This window comes from Bactrocera dorsalis, unplaced genomic scaffold, assembly GCF_023373825.1.
Source record: "Bactrocera dorsalis isolate Fly_Bdor unplaced genomic scaffold, ASM2337382v1 BdCtg012, whole genome shotgun sequence".
NCBI lineage: Eukaryota > Metazoa > Arthropoda > Insecta > Diptera > Tephritidae > Bactrocera > Bactrocera dorsalis.
In genome coordinates, this window is record NW_026038063.1 from 280375 (window position 1) to 302772 (window position 22398).

At 32.2% G+C, this 22398-nt stretch overlaps 5 protein-coding genes across 5 annotated transcripts; 4 read left to right on the plus strand and 1 right to left on the minus strand.

The window, feature by feature from the left end:
- Positions 1-527: 527 nt before the first annotated feature.
- LOC105228158 (E3 ubiquitin-protein ligase RBBP6) lies at positions 528-9080 on the minus strand. Its single transcript, XM_011207852.4, has 13 exons — positions 8742-9080; positions 8098-8329; positions 7491-7667; positions 6765-6910; positions 6552-6710; positions 6148-6482; positions 4235-4611; positions 3832-3972; positions 3492-3767; positions 3342-3434; positions 3204-3269; positions 3022-3144; positions 528-2966 (listed from the first exon to the last, which is right to left on the minus strand). Exons 1-13 carry the CDS (start codon positions 8905-8907, stop codon positions 677-679), a joined length of 4581 nt encoding a protein of 1526 aa, XP_011206154.2. The 5' UTR covers positions 8908-9080; the 3' UTR covers positions 528-676.
- Positions 9081-9356: 276 nt separating this feature from the next.
- Positions 9357-11218, plus strand: LOC105228160 (cleavage and polyadenylation specificity factor subunit 4). Its single transcript, XM_011207858.4, has 2 exons — positions 9357-9531; positions 9583-11218. The coding sequence occupies exons 1-2, from the start codon at positions 9429-9431 to the stop codon at positions 10356-10358; spliced, it is 879 nt and encodes a 292-aa protein (XP_011206160.1). The 5' UTR covers positions 9357-9428; the 3' UTR covers positions 10359-11218.
- LOC105228159 (malonate--CoA ligase ACSF3, mitochondrial) lies at positions 10704-12391 on the plus strand. Its single transcript, XM_011207856.4, has 4 exons — positions 10704-10832; positions 11531-11723; positions 11837-12163; positions 12222-12391. Exons 1-4 carry the CDS (start codon positions 10749-10751, stop codon positions 12251-12253), a joined length of 636 nt encoding a protein of 211 aa, XP_011206158.2. The 5' UTR covers positions 10704-10748; the 3' UTR covers positions 12254-12391.
- A 4682-nt stretch (positions 12392-17073) lies between these two features.
- LOC105228161 (cofilin/actin-depolymerizing factor homolog) lies at positions 17074-19070 on the plus strand. Its single transcript, XM_011207859.4, has 4 exons — positions 17074-17269; positions 18387-18577; positions 18636-18741; positions 18803-19070. Exons 1-4 carry the CDS (start codon positions 17267-17269, stop codon positions 18947-18949), a joined length of 447 nt encoding a protein of 148 aa, XP_011206161.1. The 5' UTR covers positions 17074-17266; the 3' UTR covers positions 18950-19070.
- A 621-nt stretch (positions 19071-19691) lies between these two features.
- On the plus strand, positions 19692-22398 carry LOC125779950 (histone-lysine N-methyltransferase 2C; the record flags this gene model as incomplete). The annotated part of the gene is given in 6 exon segments (XM_049461206.1): positions 19692-19849; positions 20059-20973; positions 21396-21518; positions 21671-21840; positions 21937-22127; positions 22190-22398. Coding segments are annotated over 6 exon segments (1669 nt in total), but the record flags the coding sequence as incomplete, so codon positions are not given.

Consider the following 22398-nt stretch of genomic DNA (forward strand, 5'->3'; position numbering starts at 1 on the left):
TAAAAGAGTTGAGATAATCCTTTTTGTAATGTACATACATACATACATATGTATGCTGTGGCTTTGTGCGAGTATATGGAGTATATTTTTTTGAACCGCCGTGTAGTATTGCGAATATTTAATTGAAACCCATCTTTCATATCTAAATAAGTCCATTGTGCCTTGTTTTAAAACTCTTATATGTATAAATAATATGACTCTATTACACAAGAAACTCATGAGAAAAACATAAAAAAGGTTGTGTTTATGAATTTATGGATTAAAAAATATCTTCGTGAAAAGAGGCATGCCTTTTACTTACACATATGTATATGCTCTGAATCATTAATAATGGTCGATGAAACAGAAATTAGTCTATGCAACCTGCTACTTACGGGAATGAACTTTATGCTATTTTTGAAGTACTTTGTTCCTCAGTCATTTCGCATTAATATATATTTAATTTTCATAATTGCGGGTTTCCTATTTAAAACTAAAATTAGTTGATAAAAAGCAGATGCTCGCCTTAAAGTTATTCAAAAGACCGATTATAATTTATTAGTTTATCCATTATTTATTGGGCCATACACTCATATGTATGTGTGATTACATTCTTATTCAATATTACACAAAATCTAATATAATAGCTATACATTAAATATTTCCAATTCTTATTTAAAATATAAAGTATGAAAAACTATTTTTTGTTTTTCTTCTTCTTTTTTGAAGATTTATTTCGCTTTTTGTTCTTCGCATGTTTTTCTTTTGAACTCATAATAGATTCCATTGATTCTGAACGTTTTTGATGTTTTTTGTCTTTTTTATATTTAGGTTTTTTTTTGCGTTTATCCTCGTCAGATTCGGAATCAGAGCTCGTATCAGTAGACCGTGAAGAACTGCATGGGCTTAAGTTATGCGATTTTAATCTATTTTCCGTTTCAGTGAAATACTTTTTAATGTTGCGAGTTTCACTTTTATTCCTTTCTTTTGAAAGGCTTCTCTTTTTATATATTACATCTACGTTTGAAGAACAAGCCGCTGTATCCCGATCTTCCAAACTTAATTTTTTTGACTTGATTTTATCTTTCGAATTGCTATTTGTATTTTCATTACCCCTAGGTCCTGCAGTGGTATGCGATCCTTCATCATCGCCCTTATCTCTAATACGTGGCCTACTTCTTGATGTCACTTCGGTTTCACGAGTCGATTGTTTTGGAGATTTGTGTCGACTATCTAAAGTAGTACCTCTTTCACGCTCCCGAAATCTCTCACGTTCTTTGATTCGATATTTGTCGTTTTCATGAAATCTATCACGGTCACGATTTCTTTCTCGATCTCTATCTCTACTTGATAAGGTTGCAAACTTATTCCCTCCTCTGTCACGATTTTCACGGCTGTTCCTATTATCACGATTATCGCGACCTCTATCTTTAAATTTGCTTCTGTTTCGTTCTTCCGACCTTTCATAAACACTTTGGCCGATTGTATTGCTTTTAATATGCTGCTTGTTGCGGTTTTCCCGACCCGGAGAGTAGTCGTATTTCGTAGTAACTTTGCTTCCTAATCTTTCTTTTACAGACTTAATCACTTTAGGTGAATGTGAAGAGTCATCTTTTATTTGTACAGAGCGTTCTTGACTATTACTGGTTGGTACAGTAATTTCAAAGTTTTTAATTTTATCTTTCGGAACAATTCTTGGTAGTGTTTCAACGTATACCCTTTGATTATCATTATTTCCTTCAGTTTTATCAAAAGGATATATAGCTTTAATAGCACGTGCAAATATAGCATTTTCAGCTTTACGCAATACTTCATTAGTAACTTTTTCATTCGATAACTTCTCATTCTGGTAATCAGTGCCATCTTTGGGCCCTAAACTTATTATTTGACTAGCAACACATATATTGTTATCATCAATTTCCCATTTTGAAGGTTCAGGGACGGGTGCGGTATTTTTAAGCTTTTGCTGACCTTGAGGATTTAACTCGTCAAATTCAGTCTCATAATCAAGAATATCTAAAACCGAATCAACGCGCCTAAATTCAGTATCGTTAGTATTAGAGTCTGTTTTAACCTTATCTTGAGGGTGTTCTTGATCACTACTTTTTATTGTATCAACATTATCTGGAATAGATAGTGAACTATTTACATTCGCATTATTTTCCTCGATTGAAGCTATATCGCCAACAGTTGGAATGTTATGGCAACTATTTAACTCCGGCGTTCTTGAGATATATACATCTTTTGCCCGTTCCTCAGATTCAGCTGAGGTCTTTTGTCTTTCTCGATCTCTTTTACTTTTTTTTTCTTTCTTAGTTTTCTTTCTTTCTTTATCTTTCCTTCTTTTTTTCCGATCTTTATCTTTGGGTTTCCTTAAGTTTTTCTCATCTTTGCTAGAATTCGAGCGTATTTCATCCTCTTTACTAATAGTACTGCCATGTTTAGTTTTCTGTTTTTCAGGGCTTTTATTGCGATCAAAAGTTTCTGGTTTTTCGTTCTTTACACAGTTAACTGCCATTTCTTTTACTATTGCTTCGTCGGATGAGTTTATACTTTTCTCATAATTTTTTTCATTATTGCGCTTGGCTGCTTCGCTAGAACTGCCATCACGTTTATAATAATCATCGGGTTTATTTCGTTCAACACTTTTTCGAGAAACAAGAATATTATTTCGAGAGCGTTTACTATTGTGTTTTTCTAATTTATCACAACTACCGGACCTTTTCTTAGATACTGGTGTAGGACTGCGAGTTCTTCTAACCTTTTTCTCAGTATTTCTCGTTAGGGGTTTTACATCATTTTTATCTGAGCCACCTCGAAAGTCTAATTGTTTCTTTTCTTTTGTGTCACTTGAAGGGCGATCTTTTCGCTTTCTTGAGTTCATATAATCTTGCTGATTAAATTGGTAAGAGCAATTATTGGATGATGGATTTAGTTCATATCCAGGAGGTGGAGGTTCTAGGGTTTCAACCGGAATCTCGTTAAATCTGTAATAAAAATTGTTCTATTTACAATTGCAATTTTCGACTACAAATACATTACCTCTCCTTTCTTGAAGCTGCATATCTATCAGATTCAAACGAGCCAATGGTACTGCCTTGATGAGAATACCAATCCAAGTTGTTTTGCCGTAATGAACGTATTCTTTCTTCACTTGTGCTGCGCCTGTCAATTTAAATAAAATTTTAGTATTATTTATTTTAAGCGCGCCAAGAAATTTAGACCTTTGCATTGCTGATTCCGAACGCAATCCCTCTCCCCTTATAATATGACTCTTTCCGGTATCACGCCTGCAAATTGAAAGCAGTTTCATGAATTGTTTGAAAAATTAACACAATAAATCTCATATAAGCTCAACGTACTTTTCTTGAAAGGTATGAGTGCGGCTACGAGAGCGTTTATTATAAGGCGACCTGGAACGTTTTTTTATTGGCGATTTAGACCAAGATCTTGACCTATTATAAAAAAAAGATTTCAATTTATTTAAATTGTTTCCATAAATCAAAATATACCTAGAACTTTTATCACTAAACGAGTTAGATCTTCTCCTTCTATTTGACTTATTACGATCAAATCCGTTATCGCGCTTTCTCTCTGTATCATGTGGTCTAAGTTTCTCCTTGACTTCGCGAGAAATTCTGCGATATGGTGACGCATGAACTCGCCCACGATTGTGTCTTTCATTAGACCAAGACCGGCGACGTTCCATTGAACGACGGCGATCTTCTCTTCTGCGTTCTTTTTCTTTCATGAGTCGGTTAAAAGTTTCAAGTGGATCTTCAATTATACTAAAAATTTTTGAAACAATTAAGATTATTGGTTCTTCAGGACGTTTCTTTCAATAATATTTACCCAGTGCCAACTTTAGCTGCTACTCCCTGATAAACTGAAGCAAGATTACTGTTGCCATGATGAATCTCAGCTGGTGGGCATCTGATTGGTGGGAAACCAGGTGGAGCATTATGAAACATCGGTCGAACAGGATGTTGATAACTAAGATATAAATTGCAAGTTATAGACTTCAAGATGATTTCGGTAAAATATTTACGAATAAATATGTTCTGCATGCGTAAAATTTCATTAGAGTGGAAAAATTCTAAACGCATTATGATACATGTTTAAAGAAATATATTTTCAAACAATTTAGAATTTGGAATCAAATTGTTTTTAATGTCCAATGATATTCGAAAAAATCACTTTGCAATTTCGCACTCTAAATCGAAAATACGATATACATTGAAATTGTAATACATACGTAACATTAGGCCTAGGTCCCATTGGATTGTATAGTCCGAATGGCAACATAGGTTGTCCTTGAACTATTGTATCTTGAGCTATTACATGTGGAAGTGGTATCTGCTGATAAGTATTAGCTCTATTTGACGGAGCTGAATAAACGTCCATTAAATGATTCGGTCTAGGTGGCCGTAATTGAATCTTATTTGGTCCGTAATGCAGTGGTGCATTTATAGGTTGCGTAATCTGTTTCGTTGCAGAATTCTTATAAAAGACGTTACCATTTGCATCTTCTTCTGCATAATCCCTTTCTAATTTGTAATCTTGATCCCATTCGTTACTTTCAGTATCTAAGCCAAGGTCTCTATCTCTCTTATGGCTATCTGAAGGGGATACCTAGAAATAAAAAAGTTTTTATAATTATTTCTATTAATAAATTAGTATATATGGACATATTTTTGGTTTTTTTTATACATTTTTAACTTATTAGAAAAACCAAGAAATTAATTTATACCACTAGGGGTGTGTCCCATAGCTATACCACATCTCATTCATTTGATTTAACGGTTGTGTCAGTCTTGCTGGATGATGAATTTTTATCTATTTTTAGCATATGGAGTGAATTTTCACCGATTATATTATGACAAATAACCAATGCAATAAAACAATGTCTCCGATGGTTTTTTGGCAGAATTTACATTTTAATATATAATTCCAATATATTCCGCAGTGCTTAACATGAACAACTCCTAGTTACAATGGAATCGTTCTATATCATTGAAATTTTTGGATTGTGTTAATAGAAATGTATTGACAAAATTACAAAAAATATTTTTTTTGAATACACAATTGCCTCTAACATGTACCTGTCGATCTGCTTAGAAAAGTGTTTTAATCAATAACACATTTCATCTATCATAAGCCTCATTTTAACAAAGAATGTGGAAGTGCAATTAATCGAATCAAATTAAAAGCGTCTTAAATTTCATACACTGTTTTTTGTACTCATCAAGATTTTCAACAAAGAAAATAAACGTTCTTTATCAGCACATTGACAAATACACCATGCATTAGTAGTTACTAATTTATATATTTTTTAATAAGCCAAAGAATTGATAATTTATATTTACAGTATAGCGGAAGGTCATCTTCTGTCAATTGAAAACATTAATCTTTTATTTAATTAAAATTAGATTAAACATAAAGGCTTAGAGGTATGATTCTAATAGCTTCACATCTAGTAACTTTATTATTGTACACATTTTGATTGTGTTTAATTTTATTTACAGTAGAAAAATAAACCATTAGATCAAAAATATTTTGTTATACATATTTGTAATCAAGGACTCGAAAGTAAATATTTATGTGCATGCAAGTCCGGAAATTCTATGGATGTTACATACAAATTATACCAATACAGATTTTTTAATAATAAATTTGTATATTACTTATAAAATATTCTATTTTATTATTAATATTACTATAAGAATATGTATTACTTTGAGTGTGTGTTGCTATATATAGAAATGAGGTACTCAAACTTAATTAGAGGTAATTTATTAAATTATTGTGTAACTAATACGTGCAACAAACCCAGTTCTAGCATTATAAATAAGAAAGCTTTGTGAAATTGTTACTCTTTTTTGTTGCAGCTATTGCACTAAAACTCAAGAACCTTAATATACTATTTAAATATTAAATAAATATTATGTATGTTTTTCATATTACAATTTAATTGCAATATATGTATGTGCATACATACTTTACTATTCATTAAATATGTTTTATATGTTACAAATCGATTATCTTGAATCGCATCCTGGCGTTCACCTCCTTTGAGATTAGTGTTACAGGGTAACCGAAAAATTTTGTTTTGCAACTTCAAAATACGTTTGTACATAAGGTATGTATCGAAATTAGAGATAGAGTTACCTGCAGCTTATGATGCGGTGAGTTTTCTATACCGGGGGGTTTTGGATGACTAACACTACGCCCACTAAGTTCAATTGCTCCCGAATTTAAGTTCTTAACCTGCACTGGAGGCATCATTATAGTGATGTTATCCTCATAATCTGACTCCACCTCTTCAGCTTTGGTTGTTTCAGTCTTTGAACTGTTTTCGACAACTTTGGCTTGCGACCCATCTTCAGTTTTCAGGGTTTCATTTGGAGTGGCCACTTCTGTTTGCTCTTCTTCCAACTTGTTAATATCAGCAGCAATAACTTTCACTTTCGTTGATGTAATCTCTTCAGGATTAATAGATTTTTCTACAAGAATTAAAAAAAAAACGAATAGTTAATTGTTTTTTACAATTGTTTTTATTTTGTAAAAAATACCTTTTTTGGTTTTGATATTAGTATAGCCATTTTCATTTTTAAACGCATTTACTGAGTTTCGTAAAAAACGATTTGGAATCAATGAACCAGGTGAACATCCCTTTTCCTTACAATCGGGGCACTCATTGTCTTCAGATTCGAGCAGTGCACTGCGTACACCTAAAAAAAATTAATATTTGTAGAATAAATAATATTATTTAATTATTATCTTACAGTCATCACAAAATGAACTCCCACAACAAGGAATCATAACAGCATCAACAAAGAGGTCTTTACAGATACTGCATATTAAGTCATCCGGTATTTCCTTTTTTTTCTCAATTGAGACTTTCGTCTCTGGGAAATCGGCAGATGTTTCTCTGAAATGATTTTAGAAACGAATAAACCAACTTTTAGTATTTAAAAATAAATAGTTAACATGCATTAGTAGAAGAACATATGTATAAGACTATATAGATATTCAGATATATATACAATGAAGGTTGCCATTGAGGCCACCATATATGTAACAAACGAATTGTTATATTATGATGAACTGAACTTAAAGACAGGTGGTTCAGACAATATTTTTTTATTTCAAAACTTTAACCGATTTTTCACAAAAAAATTGTTATTTTCTCTTCAAAGTGTTCGCAAAAAAGTGAAATATTGAAATTTCAAAAAACTCTACCAGTGGCAGAACTATTATCTAACCACGTCTAATCCAGTTCTAAGCTGTGAAGGCCACCGCAATTATACTTTTTCCGAGACACGTCCAAATAATTGTTCCCCATGAATTTTCTTTAAAAAAAATAGAATACACGATGGTACATGTTATGGCAAAGAAAACTGTTTTAATTATACAACCTTTGTTTCAAAAGATGAACTATATCAACAGTTGTTGAATATAAACTATATCTACATACATATAATTGCATAATGAGATATCTTATTGCTTACTTATCATCCTTATCAAGAAATGATCTTGGTATGCCCGTATTTCTTTTGATGTCACTATGTTCCTTGCCTAAAGTGTAAGGGCAATTTTTTATCCAGTGCCCCGTTTTTTTGCATCTGTTACATCGGTATGTAGGCGGAACATCACCAATTTGAGAGTGCCCTCTTATTCTATGATAACTGCAAAATAATTTAATTTAGGTATAAATAGTAAATACATCAATGTGAAAAAAAGAAATTTTGTTAACTTCGATAGCAAAAAGTTTCCATACAAAAACTTAATTTTGATCGTTGTTTGTATGGGTTATTATCGCACTACTATAAATAAACCATGCGAAATTTGGCGAAGTTGATCTTGTAAAAAAAAAATTTTTCTGACCAAGAACTTGTTTTTATCGTTCAATGGCATGTCAGCTAAAAGCTATAGTGGTTTGATATGAGCGCTCCCGACAAATTAGTTGTTTCTTGAGGAGAAAAAGACGTGTGCAAAATTTCAGATCGATATCTCAAAAAATAGGGTATAATAATATAATAAATGAATTTATATCATGTAGTATTTAATGTAAAGAAATAACACAAAGGAAGAAACTAAAGAATATCATAATCTTACCTTTTTGGGTCGTAATCTGCGGTACTTTGAAGCATCATTTCAAAAATTTTTTCTTCTTCACTACCTTTCATTTTTGACAAGTCTAAAGAATTTGCATCTCGAGAAATTGCTCGAGATTGCGGTGTTTTTTCTATACTTTGGGTATTCCACGCCTTTTTTGGTTGAGATATTGGAATTCTCGCGATAATAAGTGATGTGTTCTTAGGAATTAAAGCCGAATCATCTTGGTATTCTAAAAGAAATTGAAATTAGTTATTTAGGTATGAAGTCTATAAACACTAAATCTAATTTTTTTGCTACATAAAATTTATATACCAGTGAAAAGACTAATACGACCTACTGATGCGGGGAGATTTTTCAGTGAACATAATAATTTTAGCTGGGTCAAACTCTCTCGTACTTTTTTTTCAGTCCATTAATAATTTAAAGCATATACGGCCGATTATTTATTGAGTTAATTTTTATGTTTAATAAGTAGTTTTTCAGTGAATGTTGATATATCGTTATCTGATGTAACCAGTATATAACGCCAACTACTAGGAACAAGCAATTCCATAAATATATAAATCAACTTTCTGAATTTTTCAAAATATTTTGTTGTGTAGCAAAACTTGATTAGCACATCCAGATATTAGAATACAAACCTTCTTTAGTTTGAGCATTTGTTATTTGTAGATCAAAATCTGTCACTTTTCCCAAACGCTTTTGATGTATTATAGCCTTTTTTAGATCTCCAACTGAAATATTAAGACCGTCAAATGTGACGGTGTCAAAGTCTAGCGCACTTTTGAATTTATAATGTACAGACATTTTTACACAAATTGCTTTCCAAATCTACTGACATTAATAAGAAATCACAATTTGTAAAAATAAAATAAATAAAATATTGAAATGTAGCAAAAAAACGCTTTCTTCGAGTAAACTCGCTTTCAATTTTTGCAAAGTGCATGAGCTATACTTAAGGAAATGTTTGGAAGGAGCTTTTGTGATTTGCACTGTAACAAATAGAGAGCATAAGCACTTTTAGGAACATTTCACAGGGTGATTTGAGGTAACGTTTTCTCCTCAAATAAAAATAAGCTTGACTAAAGTAATTACAAGATTGTTTATCAGCGAAATATAAACAAACAGGTTTTAGCCTTATTCCAATAAATCTATGAAATATTATTAAAATAACATAGTTTTAAATTCATGTACTTATTATTGGTCGTAATAGTTGTAGTAATATGGTAGCATTATTTCGAAAAAAAATCTATTAGTACTTAGTGGCATCTTATTCAGTGAAAGATGTTTATTTCATTATTGGTTTACCTAAATATTCAATTGCAAAAATGGAAATTTTACTCGCAAATGTTAATAACATAGATTTTAAAATTGAACGAGATTTGATTGAACAAATTGGTGCCGTCGCTTTACCATTCTTCGGAATGGACAGTAAGTAAGTAATTAAATCATAAATGTTAACTAAATAAATCTTTTTTTTAGAATCGATGGCTGCCGTTTGTCAATTTGTGAGTACCCAAAATGGTTTGGAGTGTGAGAAAGGCTCATCCTGCCCCTTCCGTCATATTAGAGGAGATAGAACTATAGTGTGCAAGCACTGGCTAAGAGGATTATGTAAAAAAGGAGACCAATGCGAATTTTTACATGAATATGATATGAAAAAAATGCCAGAATGTTACTTTTACTCTCGATTTAATGCGTGTCATAATAAGGAATGTCCCTTTCTTCATATCGATCCGGAAAGCAAAGTAAAAGATTGTCCATGGTATGATCGGGGCTTTTGTAGACACGGGCCGCATTGCAGACACCGTCACGTACGTCGTGTACTTTGTAGTAATTACTTGGCCGGCTTTTGTGAAAATGGTTGGAGTTGTAAATTTATGCATCCCCGATTCGAACTGCCTCCAATTTCAGACACGACAAAAGAAATTTTGCTTAAAAAGGTGCCAACTTGCCACTTTTGTGGAGAACTGGGACATAAAGCTTCGGCGTGTAAAAAAAATCCTGATGCTAACGAAAGTAGTGAAAACCGTTTCAAATTTAATGGCTTCCAAAAACAAAATCAAGCGTACAGTTTTAAAGAAAACACAGAAGGTAAAAACGGAACTGAGCATGTGTCGTCGAGTAATAACTTTACAAAGGTGCCAAAGCCTTTAGATGAAATCACTTGCTACAAATGTGGAAATAAAGGGCACTACGCAAATAAGTGCCCTAAAGGTCACTTAGCATTTTTATCAAATCAGAGAAGCCACAAATAAATAAATTAGCAATGAAATAACCAATTATTTCAATTATAGTTAGTATACAATACTTCTTAATTTTTAAATATACACAGTTACAGAGTTTTGACCTAGTTCAAATACTTACATGGATATTTTCGTACTATATAAAATTTAATTTTTTCTACTGAAAATATAGTCGGTGCATTCTCAAAATTTTACAGAAACTGGGATAAAAACCTAAAGAATCTAAGCATTTCTTTCGAAGTTATCTGGAAATATTGTAATAAAAATATATTAGTATAAACTGTGTATACAATTGTTAAAATGTTCACATTAGAATACTTTGTATTTTTATACCACACTCTGTTCGATCCTATATAAACCAAAGAGGAAGAAACTTATGAATTTTACTTCAAAATTTTAATAATGCTTGCAAACAAAAGTTCTATTGCGTTTAAATATATATATACGCGAATAATAGTGACGAAAAAGATTTCAACAAATATAAAGGTAGGACTTTAATCGGTTTCTTGACTTTAAATTTGGCCTTCGTCATAGTTAGTTTTTAGAATTAATAAATGAAGTGCCTTAAAAATTAAATTATATTCGGTTCACAAGTCTTGATGCATTTCTAAAGCTTAAACCTATACATAATACAATTGTAAAATGAATAGTTAAAAGACACATAGACGAAAAGGTTAAATAAACTGAGTGTAAAGTCGTTTTCCACAAATGTGTGCAAAGCTATGAATACTTATTCAATTGGAAATAAGTTAAGAAAATGCATTTTAATAATCCCTAAACCTTTTTATTAATTGATGTTTGAGAGTTCAAAGGTACAACTTGGTGATTAAAAGATAATTTGAAAAAGTGTATTAAAGAGTAATAAAACGAAATGTTGTTGTTTTTGCTGTAGGGACAGAGAGAAATTTATTGAGTTTTAAGCCGCGATACGGTCATTAGTTTTTCTAATTGTTATTTCAATCCGCTTTATCATTTTGAAATTTTTGCTTAGTACAATAATTAAAAAGCATGATATCTTTTAATGAACTTAAATTAGGCTTTATCTAACGTGTTTTACCCATCTTTCCGATTTTGTTCTAAAACAGACCGTCTTCTGTCGACATTTTTAAACCTTTTACACACAACCTAATTAACAAAACTATGTACTGATCGCAATATGTTAAGAGCATTTTTATTTTTCTCAGATTTTTGAACACCTTGGACATTTGAGAGAACATTTTAGAAAGGAAGAAGAAAATGGTGGGGCGGTACCTATTTTTAAAAAAGTGTTGTTACATGCAGATCATATTGCTATTAAAAGTAATACTACTGAATATTCTTACCAACAACTATATTTAGGCTCAAAAAAGTTATCCATTCAAATATCCAACATATGTGGTACGTTAATAACGAAAATATATGATTATATAATTATATGTAATGTATAATCCAATTTATGGTACAATATGTTAGCAAAAAATGTGTTAATCTATTGCTCATCTCATTCCAAGGTAGTGGTGCATCATGTAATGTTGCAGTTTTTTGTGAAAATAACGCTTTATTACCATTAACGCAATGGGGCTGTTGGATGTCTGGACAAGTTTTTATGCCACTTCTACATAAATTTCCATTTGAAACATTAAGTTTTATTATTGGTGATTCCAAATCAAAAATAATAATTTCTGGACAACTATATGAAAAGATAGCTAAGAAGCTTGCTGCAATGTTTGATATACCACTAATTATTATTGATCACCATTTTATACCAGAACACAGCATAAATCATCATTTTTTGGAAAAGACTTTACTTACGGTCGGCAGTAATGTTTTTATAGAAGGTACTTTAAATAATGATTTCTATTCTTATTCTGTTGCAATGTTGGTTTATAATAACAGTGCAGCTAAAAAACCAAAAGGATGTCGAATAACACATAAAAACCTACTCTCGAGAATAAAGGGAACTTCAAAAGCATGGGATTATAAATCAAGTGATGTTTTGCTAAACTTGTTGCCAGTAGAATACAATAATTATAGCGTACATTCTATGATGTGCTTGCTAAGTGTTGGTGGAAAAATTGATTTATGCTATAATATCAATTACGACAAAATATGGAATAAAATACTTGGTATAAATATGCTAATAAAGGATAAACCCAATATGCTGACAGCATTACCTTCAACATATACCAAAATCCTCAAAGTATATGCCAAAGCATTTTCTAATAATCCCAGCATGGTTGAATATATTAAAAACTATTGTCAGCTTAATATTCGACTAATGATATCTGGATCAACTCCCTTACCAATGAACATTTTCTATTATTGGTATAAATTAACAGGACATAAACTCCTCCGGTATTATGAAACACCCGAAACCGGAGCAGTTTTAGGTAATCCATATATTGAAGATGAAAGGCATAAGCGGAAGCAAGACTCTTTTAATGTACCGTTTCCTCAAACCATGATTCGCATTGTAAATTTTAAAGATAAAACAATACTTGCAGCTGCAATTGGAAATTCAGAAAATGGAAGGGTTGGTAATGCTGCACAAATTGTATCTTTCAACACCAGATATGACAATTTTTTAGGGGAACTTCATGTATCGGGGCAAACTATTTTCAAAGGATACCTGCATCAAGATGATACTAAAATATGTTTTGAAAACAATTTTTATAAAACAGGTATTATTGTGGAATTTGAAAATAATACCCTTAGGTTGCTGGGGCGTGTTGACAGCATAGTTTTTAAAAGGGCTGGACGAAGTATTTCAAGTGATGAAATAGAAACACTATTAAAAACCCACTATAAAATAAAAGATGTTGCAGTTGTAGCTGTTCGTCACCCACACTGGAATATGAGTATTTGCGCTGTATGTGTTATTAACGCAGAATCAACTCAGGATTTAGCCAATATTAAGCTATTTTGTTCTAAATGGTTGCCTCCACATATGTGTCCTGATATTTTTAAAATTGTTCCATATATACATCGAAATTCAGAAGGAAAAATTGAGAAGAATCATTTAACAAAATTGTTTTCTTTTTAATATCTGCATTATGTATATGTCGCTGAGAAATTTACTTATGGTTATTATAAGATGTTTCTGATTATAATAACATGTTTAATAATCATTACTCTAACGAGATTGGTTTAAAGTTGGTATGTCGGAGTCGACTCCGGATAAGTAGGAGTTCAGCTTGCAGTGGTGTCTAAAAGGAAGTATCGCAAGGGTTACTCTAGATTCTGTTGGCAACTCGAGCTCTTTTTCTGCAATTGGTGGTGGTTCGACTCTCAAGTACTTCACTGAGAGGGAGTCTGTTAAGGTGTTAATGGCTTCACTGTGAATGGTGGTCTATGCGTTTTTTGCTACCAAGTTATGGTGGGCTCAATATGAGTCTTGACAGAAAGCATCCGGTCTCCCCATAATAATTCGGAGTTCAGTATTTTGACGCATGAGAAGTTTCTTAGTCTGCGTTTCATTACATCCAGGCGACCACTAGTCAGTGCCCCGTGATTATCTTGTTTGTTATCAACAACGTTTCTTTTTCTTTTTTTAATCTGCTGGCCAGCGGCTTAGGATTTGGTTGCAGCTTTGAACTTCGGCAGATATCGCGGTTGTATGAGGAGTGAAGGAGCACAAGGTAACGAATATAACACCTAAACACTAAGTGTTATTGACAGTCGGATACATTCTTAGATGCGTTGTCTATTCATGTTTGCATAAACATTTTATGTTGCGAGTATTAACTACCATAGATAACTTAACTAAAAATAGGCACTTACAGGCCTTGTACACAAGGCAACACAGCTGTCCATTTTGCATGTACACATTTCATTGTGGCCATACTAATACCTTGCACTTCAATGAAATTTTAATATTTTGTTCAAGTGAAATTTTTTATGCAAAAAATAAGTAAATAGGTAAATTTATTAGTTTTAAATTATAAATTGTTATTACAATTGATATAACAGACCTATTTAATACCTTTATTTGTAAAATAATGTCAGGTTTGTTAGAGTTTTGAATAATAATCAAAATTATATTAGTGGCCACATTCCTCTCAAATTTAAGAATATTTTGAAGTTAGCGAGAGCGACAACTGACGGCTTGCAGTCGTGTAGTCGTGCAGCTGTCTAAATAAATGTGTTCTTAAGAAGGTGTGTATTTTAATATTTGACAGATGTCGCTTGCAGTCTGTCGCACCCTATGTGTTCGGTACTTAAAGATTTGAAGCTAAAGGCTGATTCACATAGCATTTTTGCTTCGCTTTCGGTCACACATTTGCTTGTTCTCAAAACAGTCGTCATTTTTATCAAAGAGAATCCCTGAAAGCAAAGCATTTTTCAAGAAACAAACAAAGCGAGAAAAGTTGTGCGTGAATGCACCATAGCAACTAAGTAAAAATGGCATACAATAAGATTTTTTTATAAAAAAATATCTTTTGTCGGCTCAGAGAAATTACAGCACGTATGACCTAGAATCACATGGGATATACGAACCCATAACAAATTTATGACATTCAGTTGAAGACGGCAGATTTAGCACTCCCTTTGGTTGCCAGTCCATATATTAGCATTGGAACAAAACAATGGGTATCTTATACTATGTTCGGACCGACATTGAAAACATTTTGAAACACACATTTTTATGTTGTGAAATCTAAGTCGTCCGGACCAACAATGTGAGTTTCCGATGAGTTGTCACTGACAAGTATCAAAAGCGGCATTCTCTTGCTCTTGCAAGATTGTACGATGACACAAAATGCAAAAATCCTATACCGAAATATGCAAGGTCAAGAGAGCACCCATTACAGAATCTAGTGATATATGACGGCACGAAAATAAACATGGGTTTTGGTCTGACATATTTTACAGCCATTGCAAATAACTTTCTGCGTGTGTTTGTTGTTGTGCCGTTGCACCAAAGGGAAAATTCTGCAATTTCTGCACGGTGCAAGATTTTTCAAGAGCAAGAGAATCCCCCTGATATGAGAATATGAAGCGACAGCTGTATTTGTATATGGAATGTAAACAAATATCAGTGACAATTTAGGGACGGCAAAACATGTCTTCCAAAAACCTCTATTAAATTAGAGCAGACACCGATTATAATGAGTGGAATGTAAGTTTTCAAGTAGTTTTTAGCGAAAACTGTGTTTTCGTTTGACAGATTTTACATGGACGAAAACTTGTGTGAAAACATGTTTTCGTTGTCGGTCCGAACATAGTATTATGATCCATGCACATATAACTCTTGCTTCAGTCATTTGCTTTGACAGATAAGTTCGATGAAATACAGCAAACGAAATTTTGAGAGTTTCAGTTGGATTTGACAATTCGGCATTAAGAACAGAAATCTCTTGCAGCACTATTGTGTAACTAACCAGTGATTTAACCGACAATTTGCTTTCAGAAGTGTACTTTTGGCATAATAATTCTTCTTCTTTATTGGCGTAGGCACTGCATATGCGGTCATAGCAGAGTTCACAACAGAGCCCCAGTTGTTCTTTCTTTCCGTTGTTTGGTGCCAATTGGAGATTCTAAGTCGTATAGCTCGTGGTCAATCGACTGCAGTATTCGCCGTTGCCAATGCGCAAAGGACCATAAATATTTCGCAGAATCTTTCTCTACAAAATTCGTAACGCCGACTCATCAGCTGTTGTCATCGTCCATGCCTCTGCACAACATAACAGGACGGGAATGATGACGGACTTGTAGGTTTTGTTTGGTGTTTGTTCGTCTCCAGCAGCAGATTGAAGAAGTCACACGATAGGGAGTCGCCTTGTCTGAAACATTGTTTGGTATAGAACGGCTCGGAGAGATCCTTCCCGATCCTGAAGGGCCTTTTGGATTGCTTCACGTCAGTTTACACAGCCCTCTTGGATTTGCGGGGATACCAAGTTCTGACTCTTTTCTCGGGTCTTTTGCAAAATGTGGCGCATGGTGAATATCTGGTCATTTGTTGATTTTCCAAGTCCAATCAGTTTTTTGACGATTGGGTTTAATGTTTTACACAGTACACTCGATGGAACCTTATATGCAATGTACAGGAGGCTTATCCCATGGTAGCGTAATAATTGCATACAAACAACTCAAAATCGAATTGCGATTTATGTTTGGTCACTTGTAATAACAACCATTAATTTTAAGTTAGAGACAATTTTTGAGACTTGAGACGATTTTTCTATTCTGTAAGTGACAGTCACAAAATCTATTACATTTCATCATTCAGAGATGTTTTTACACTTGAATGAAAATAATTATTTTATTTTATTTTATGCAAAATTGATTTATTTTTAACCTTTTCGTGTTTGAGCTGCTTACAACATATAAAAAAACGACAATCGATTAATATATATGATGATCTCTATTCAGTATATTCAAAATGGCAGACAAGAGTTCTTTTTAGTTTTGTGACCTGCTAACTATCAAGTCTCAAATTTGAGGCAATGTTTTGAGACTAACGCTAGAAACTGTTTAGTGAATAGTAACTAGTCACAAATTGAGACTTTACCTCAAAATGTCTCAAATAGAGACTAGAGACTGGTTACAGAACCCCGCTATATATTTGTATATTTTCACTAAAAAAAAATCGAGGGGTTCTTATGTTTGGCAGAATGCAGAAGCAATATCAGATAGTTCGATACTTTCAAAGTGGAATATTATGACAATTTTTGACAACTTTTTGCATTTATTGTAAAAATGTAGGCTTTGGGTAAGTAGCTTAAACTTATCGATTTTAAAAATGGTTAGTGCCGCTGTGAAACGGGAGAAATTGGAATGGAAACACCCTTTTTGCGAAGAACATGGTAATCATGAATTTTGGATAACTCATGCACATATACCCATTTGGTATTCGTGTGTACATTTGTACGTTCTGAAAAAGCAGTTGGTGCAATTGGATCAAGCGTTTTTCATAGCTTTTGTGCATATAATTCAAGAAAATGGTATGTCTGATTATATTATTTTTTAATTCAATATAAATATCAAATAGAATATTGTACTTTTATACATCTGCAAAGAAGTAATCATAAAACAGCCTCGTTATGAAAATTGAAATTTAATATCTTGTGTGAAAATTTTGTCAGTATATGTGCCAAAGCTTGTCTCCTCCGGTAAGGCAAAAAGCCGGAACGAGTATAGTAACTAAAAGTATTTTTATCATATGTCTTTAAATGTATTGTTTAATATACCATTTAATTAGAAAAATATGAATAATTTTCACCCACTCTGATAAATTTATTTTGATACAGATTTGTCAGAGAAAAGTGGGGAATTTAATTTTTTGTAAAACGAATGTATATGCGGCAGTGATTTTGCATTGGTATGAGTAAATGATTCATTCTGCTATACGTTGGCGAAGAAAAAAAAAATAATGAGTGATATATATATAGATATATATATATGTATATATAGTAAAAGATAATTTCATAGAGTGATCAAATATGTACATTCTTTAAAGATGATTAAAAAAAATTGGACAATCAAAATGACTTATCGTCTTTTGATCAGAAAGTGCATATTTAAATTTTCCACGACCTTGGAAAGAGGTCATTTGTAACCAATTTCTTTATAATTTCAAATTTGAAAATAGAAATATGGGCTTACTCTTACTAATGAGAATAATAAATATTTGGAAAGGAGATGCATTGGCAAGCAAGCATGTTCATTTTTGCCTATTTTTATATGTACATATGTATATAAGCCTAATTCTAACACTTAAAATCGACCTTTTTTGAGATGAAATCATAGTACAGTTTGTTCCATTCAATGTTTGAAATATAGATAAGTTAGTAGGTATCTATACAATTAACTAAAAATATGAGAAAAATAAAGAAAATTTCTTAGCTGAACAGCGTTTGTGTATGTACATATGTATGTATATGCATTTGAAATGGTTTGTATTCAACATTTGCGAATTTCACTAGCACTTTTTATATGTTAGAATACACTATACATATTAATTTCTATACACCCACATTCATGTATAAATTTATAAACAATTTGAAATCTACTATTGTACAGTAAGTTATTATAGCTTTTCCTTATGTTTATTAATTTAAGGCTTCAGGTGTTACCGTGTCAGATGTTTGTAAAACCACATACGAAGAAATTAAAAAGGATAAAAAACATCGCTATGTAATTTTTTATATACGAGACGAGAAACAAATTGATGTGGAAACAGTTGGCGACCGAAATGCTGAATACGACCAATTTCTTGAAGATATCCAAAAATGCGGTACGGGAGAATGCCGGTAAGTTGTAATTTTATTTACAGCTGTTTTCATAATTTAATCGACGATTTTTTTTCAGTTACGGTCTGTTTGATTTTGAATATATGCATCAATGTCAGGGAACTTCAGAGAGCTCAAAAAAGCAGAAACTTTTCCTAATGTCTTGGTGCCCGGACACCGCCAAGGTAAATGTCTATTAGAAAAAGAATGAAACAAAAAAAAACAGTGGAATTAAATTTTTTTTAGGTTAAGAAGAAGATGTTGTACTCAAGTTCATTTGATGCGTTGAAGAAATCTTTGGTGGGTGTACAAAAATATATTCAAGCTACTGACCTTTCCGAAGCCTCTAGAGAAGCAGTCGAAGAGAAATTACGCGCCACAGATCGTCAATAAATAAACTACAGTGTTCTACTTTTTTGTATTTGTAGTAGAAATAAAAAAATAAAAAAAGAAGTAAATAAAGGGCTATTTTTAAAATAGGATTTCATCTTAACGAGTTTACCAACTAGTCAATAACATATTTATACGACATAAAGGGTAAGTACAATACTGCTCGAACATGAGTTCAAAGAACTTTAAAAAAATATCGTAATGTAATTTCAACAATGTATAAAAAAATCTATTAATATCATGTATGTATGTCATACTCTCCTACGTCCAGCCTGTATATATATGCCGCGATATGCTGTAAATTTAGTATATAAAAAGAGAAATGATTAGACAAGAAACACATACGAACTCAAAACTGAACTCATGCCTTATATGGTAAAGGCGTCGTTTTTTGGAAATATTACTTGTGGTTTACACTGTGAGATTTTTTATATAATTTTTTTGAAATAGGAATGTATTGTGTAGGAAAGGAACAATTGAAATGTTTACATCGATAATACAGTTAAACACATGTACTTATATTAGAGCTGGAGTTAATATAACCTTGTGTTTGCACTATCATTTTCTGTTCTTCAGTACGTCATTGTCTGAATTTCGTTACATTTAGCTTTGTCTTAAAAAAAATATTGAATTAGGCATCAGGCAAGTTACACAATTATATAAAAAATTGCTTTCGCTCACAAATACAAAAAATATATAAGAAACTCTTCTCACTATCTTTCCATTTCTGTAATGTTCTTTTTCCAAAGCGTTCCTCTTCAAATGTAATCAGTAGTACTTACATCGGTATTATTAACATAACAAATATAGATGTATTAATGGTAAATAATTGAACAAAAATAATGGATCTAGATTTAGTATGTGAAGAAACTGATTTGGATTCATTGCAACCATACCCTTCTGGTAAGCAGGATAAGTAAATATAAACCTACTAACTTTATTACTCTTCTTACCAACTAAACACTAAACATACTTTTAAGAAGGATAATTAAAAAATGAAGTATATATGTTTATATATTTCATACATTGTTGCCAAAACAGTGTATTTACTGTCATCAAGTAATTGAATCTCTCATTGGGTAAGGTTTAAAACAGTCCATTTTATTTAACAGGTGCTCCTTCTACTCCAAATTCGAACAGATCATCTCCAGCCAATGGCAATGACGAAGCCACTTTTCAAACACAATTATTTTTACAAGGATCTTCTGAAAATGGAGACACTTTTTCGGGGCTTATGGCAGGAGTGGAAAGTAAATCAAATAATTCGAAACGAGGTCCGGGAAGGCCTAGGAAAGATTTGCCTCAACATAAGGGCAATGTGAAGCGAAAAAATTTTGGGGACCATATACAATGTAGTGATCGTACTAATCTTTCTATCGCACCAATGTCTTCATCCGAAAGTTCTAATACTGGATATCCTGAAGATAAAACAATAACAAATATGGATGAAATTTCAAATATTGAATATCCTGGGAAAATATGTTGTCTATGTAATCTTGATGAAAGAAGTGCTTTGGGGCAGGGGGACTTTTTAAGATGGGAGGTGGATCCCATTAACTGTGAAAAGGCTATTCAATATTACATGGAAACAAATTCTAAAAACGATGAAACCTTAAGGCATACCACTATAGACCAAGTTTCATTCCGTCGACAAAAAAATAATTGCAGAGGAAAAATGTCTCAAAATAATTGCATCAACGAACTAGATAAAATAGGGCATTCGGAAAAAATGTCCCTTAATACAATTTTAGATGGTTCTTATGTTTATTCGCACCGTATGTGCCTTATGTGGTCGCAAGGCGTATACGGAAAAACTAACGAAATCAAGGCGAACATAGAGTTCATAATTGCTAAAAGTCTCTCACAAAAATGCTCATTCTGTGGACAGTATGGAGCAAGTATCACATGTAAAATGAGTTGCACAAAAGTTTTTCATTTGCCGTGCGCTGCAGCATCGGCTAGCTTTCAAATCATGGATAATTTTATGGTTTTTTGCTTGGATCACATTGAACAAGTAATGGTTATATGTAAGTATTCAATGATACCGGATAATGTTTGAAGATATAAATAAGATTTAAACCATAATCCAAAATCAAAATCTGCTACATAAAAGTAAATACATTTGAAACATTTAATAAGTAAACAAAATAAAAATTGTTTGACAAATTTGTATTAAATGTAAATAAGAATAATAATAAAAAAAAACATTGTTTGTTTTTTTTTTTTAGAAAGTAAAAGTTGTTATAATTATTTAGTAAAATTGTTACCCAATCTAAGTTTAAAGATTAAGTACTACTGATTCATATCTACGTATATCTTTTATTCTTACATATTCACTTTATATTTGCCCTATTTTATTTAAATTTATATTAGAACTTTCAATATTTTTATCAACGTGGTATAATATAAACAAAGAAATTGAAATGTGAACTCAATCTTATTTTAATAGGTCCAGATGCTAATATCACGTGCCAAAACTGTTCCTCCATGGATAATATGGCAAAAATGATCATGTGCGCCACTTGCGGTGACCATTTTCATACCAATTGTGTTGGTTTAATAAATACTCCAGGTGAGGTTTTTAGTATGTATGTATATAGTCATACTCAAAAGTCAGAAATAGGGTAATTATGGAATTCAAATACCTTAATAATAAATTATAATACCTCTCACCCTAAGTTCATCTTAATAATTAATATGTTGGTCTTGATTTTTTTTTTTTAGAAACTCGGGCGGGTTGGAATTGCCCCAATTGTCGGAAATGTCAGATATGTAGAGAGAGTGACGGTACTGAAGGACGTTTCATTAAATGTGAACAGTGCCAGCGATTATACCATAATACCTGTTTACGACCCGCGATCTCTTCTTTGCCAAAATATGGCTGGAAGTGCAATGTAAGTATGAGAAATACATAGGGAGTTATATATAGATTTGAACACATCTTATAAGTTAAATACAACAAAAATACAAATGTTAATATGAACTTTTAGCGTTGCCGGGTTTGTACTGACTGTGGTTCAAGAACTCCTGGGGGTGGAACTTCATCGCGATGGCACTGTCATTACACAATTTGTGATTCGTGTTACCAGCAACGTAATAAAGGGTTTTCTTGTCCTATTTGTCACAAAGCTTATAGAGCTTCTGCCCACAAGGAAATGGTTAAATGTAATTTTTGTCATAGGTAAATAAATGCAAGAATTTATGTTTATGTTTTTTATGAATTAATGTTTTCCTGATTAATAGATTTGTACATAGTACATGTGACGAAGATGCCGACTTGATTACTTATCATAAAAAGAAAGAAAATAATCCTGATTATGATTATATATGTCCACAATGTAAGTTATTGCCAATGAGCGAGAAGATTATACCAAATCAATGTAATTCAAATCGCTCCGGAGAAGGAATTACATTGCCTCAAGGAATAGATGACAATTTTATTAAGGAAATGG

Bases quoted from the DNA above. Each gene is read 5' to 3' on its own strand.
- LOC105228158 (XM_011207852.4), bottom strand. From the start codon at position 8,907: ATGTCTGTACATTATAAATTCAAAAGTGCGCTAGACTTTGACACCGTC. The intron at 8,330-8,741 runs GTTTGTATTCTA...AATTTCTTTTAG, and splicing joins AAATGCTCAAACTAAAGAAG to AATACCAAGATGATTCGGCT. The intron at 3,768-3,831 runs GTAAATATTATT...AAAAATTTTTAG, and splicing joins GCAGCTAAAGTTGGCACTGG to TATAATTGAAGATCCACTTG.
- LOC105228160 (XM_011207858.4), top strand. From the start codon at position 9,429: ATGGAAATTTTACTCGCAAATGTTAATAACATAGATTTTAAAATTGAA. The intron at 9,532-9,582 runs GTAAGTAAGTAA...TCTTTTTTTTAG, and splicing joins ACCATTCTTCGGAATGGACA to AATCGATGGCTGCCGTTTGT.
- LOC105228159 (XM_011207856.4), top strand. From the start codon at position 10,749: ATGCTTGCAAACAAAAGTTCTATTGCGTTTAAATATATATATACGCGA. The intron at 11,724-11,836 runs GTACGTTAATAA...TCTCATTCCAAG, and splicing joins TCAAATATCCAACATATGTG to GTAGTGGTGCATCATGTAAT. The intron at 12,164-12,221 runs GTACTTTAAATA...TTATAATAACAG, and splicing joins CAGTAATGTTTTTATAGAAG to TGCAGCTAAAAAACCAAAAG.
- LOC105228161 (XM_011207859.4), top strand. The intron at 18,578-18,635 runs GTAAGTTGTAAT...ATTTTTTTTCAG, and splicing joins TGCGGTACGGGAGAATGCCG to TTACGGTCTGTTTGATTTTG. The intron at 18,742-18,802 runs GTAAATGTCTAT...AATTTTTTTTAG, and splicing joins GGTGCCCGGACACCGCCAAG to GTTAAGAAGAAGATGTTGTA.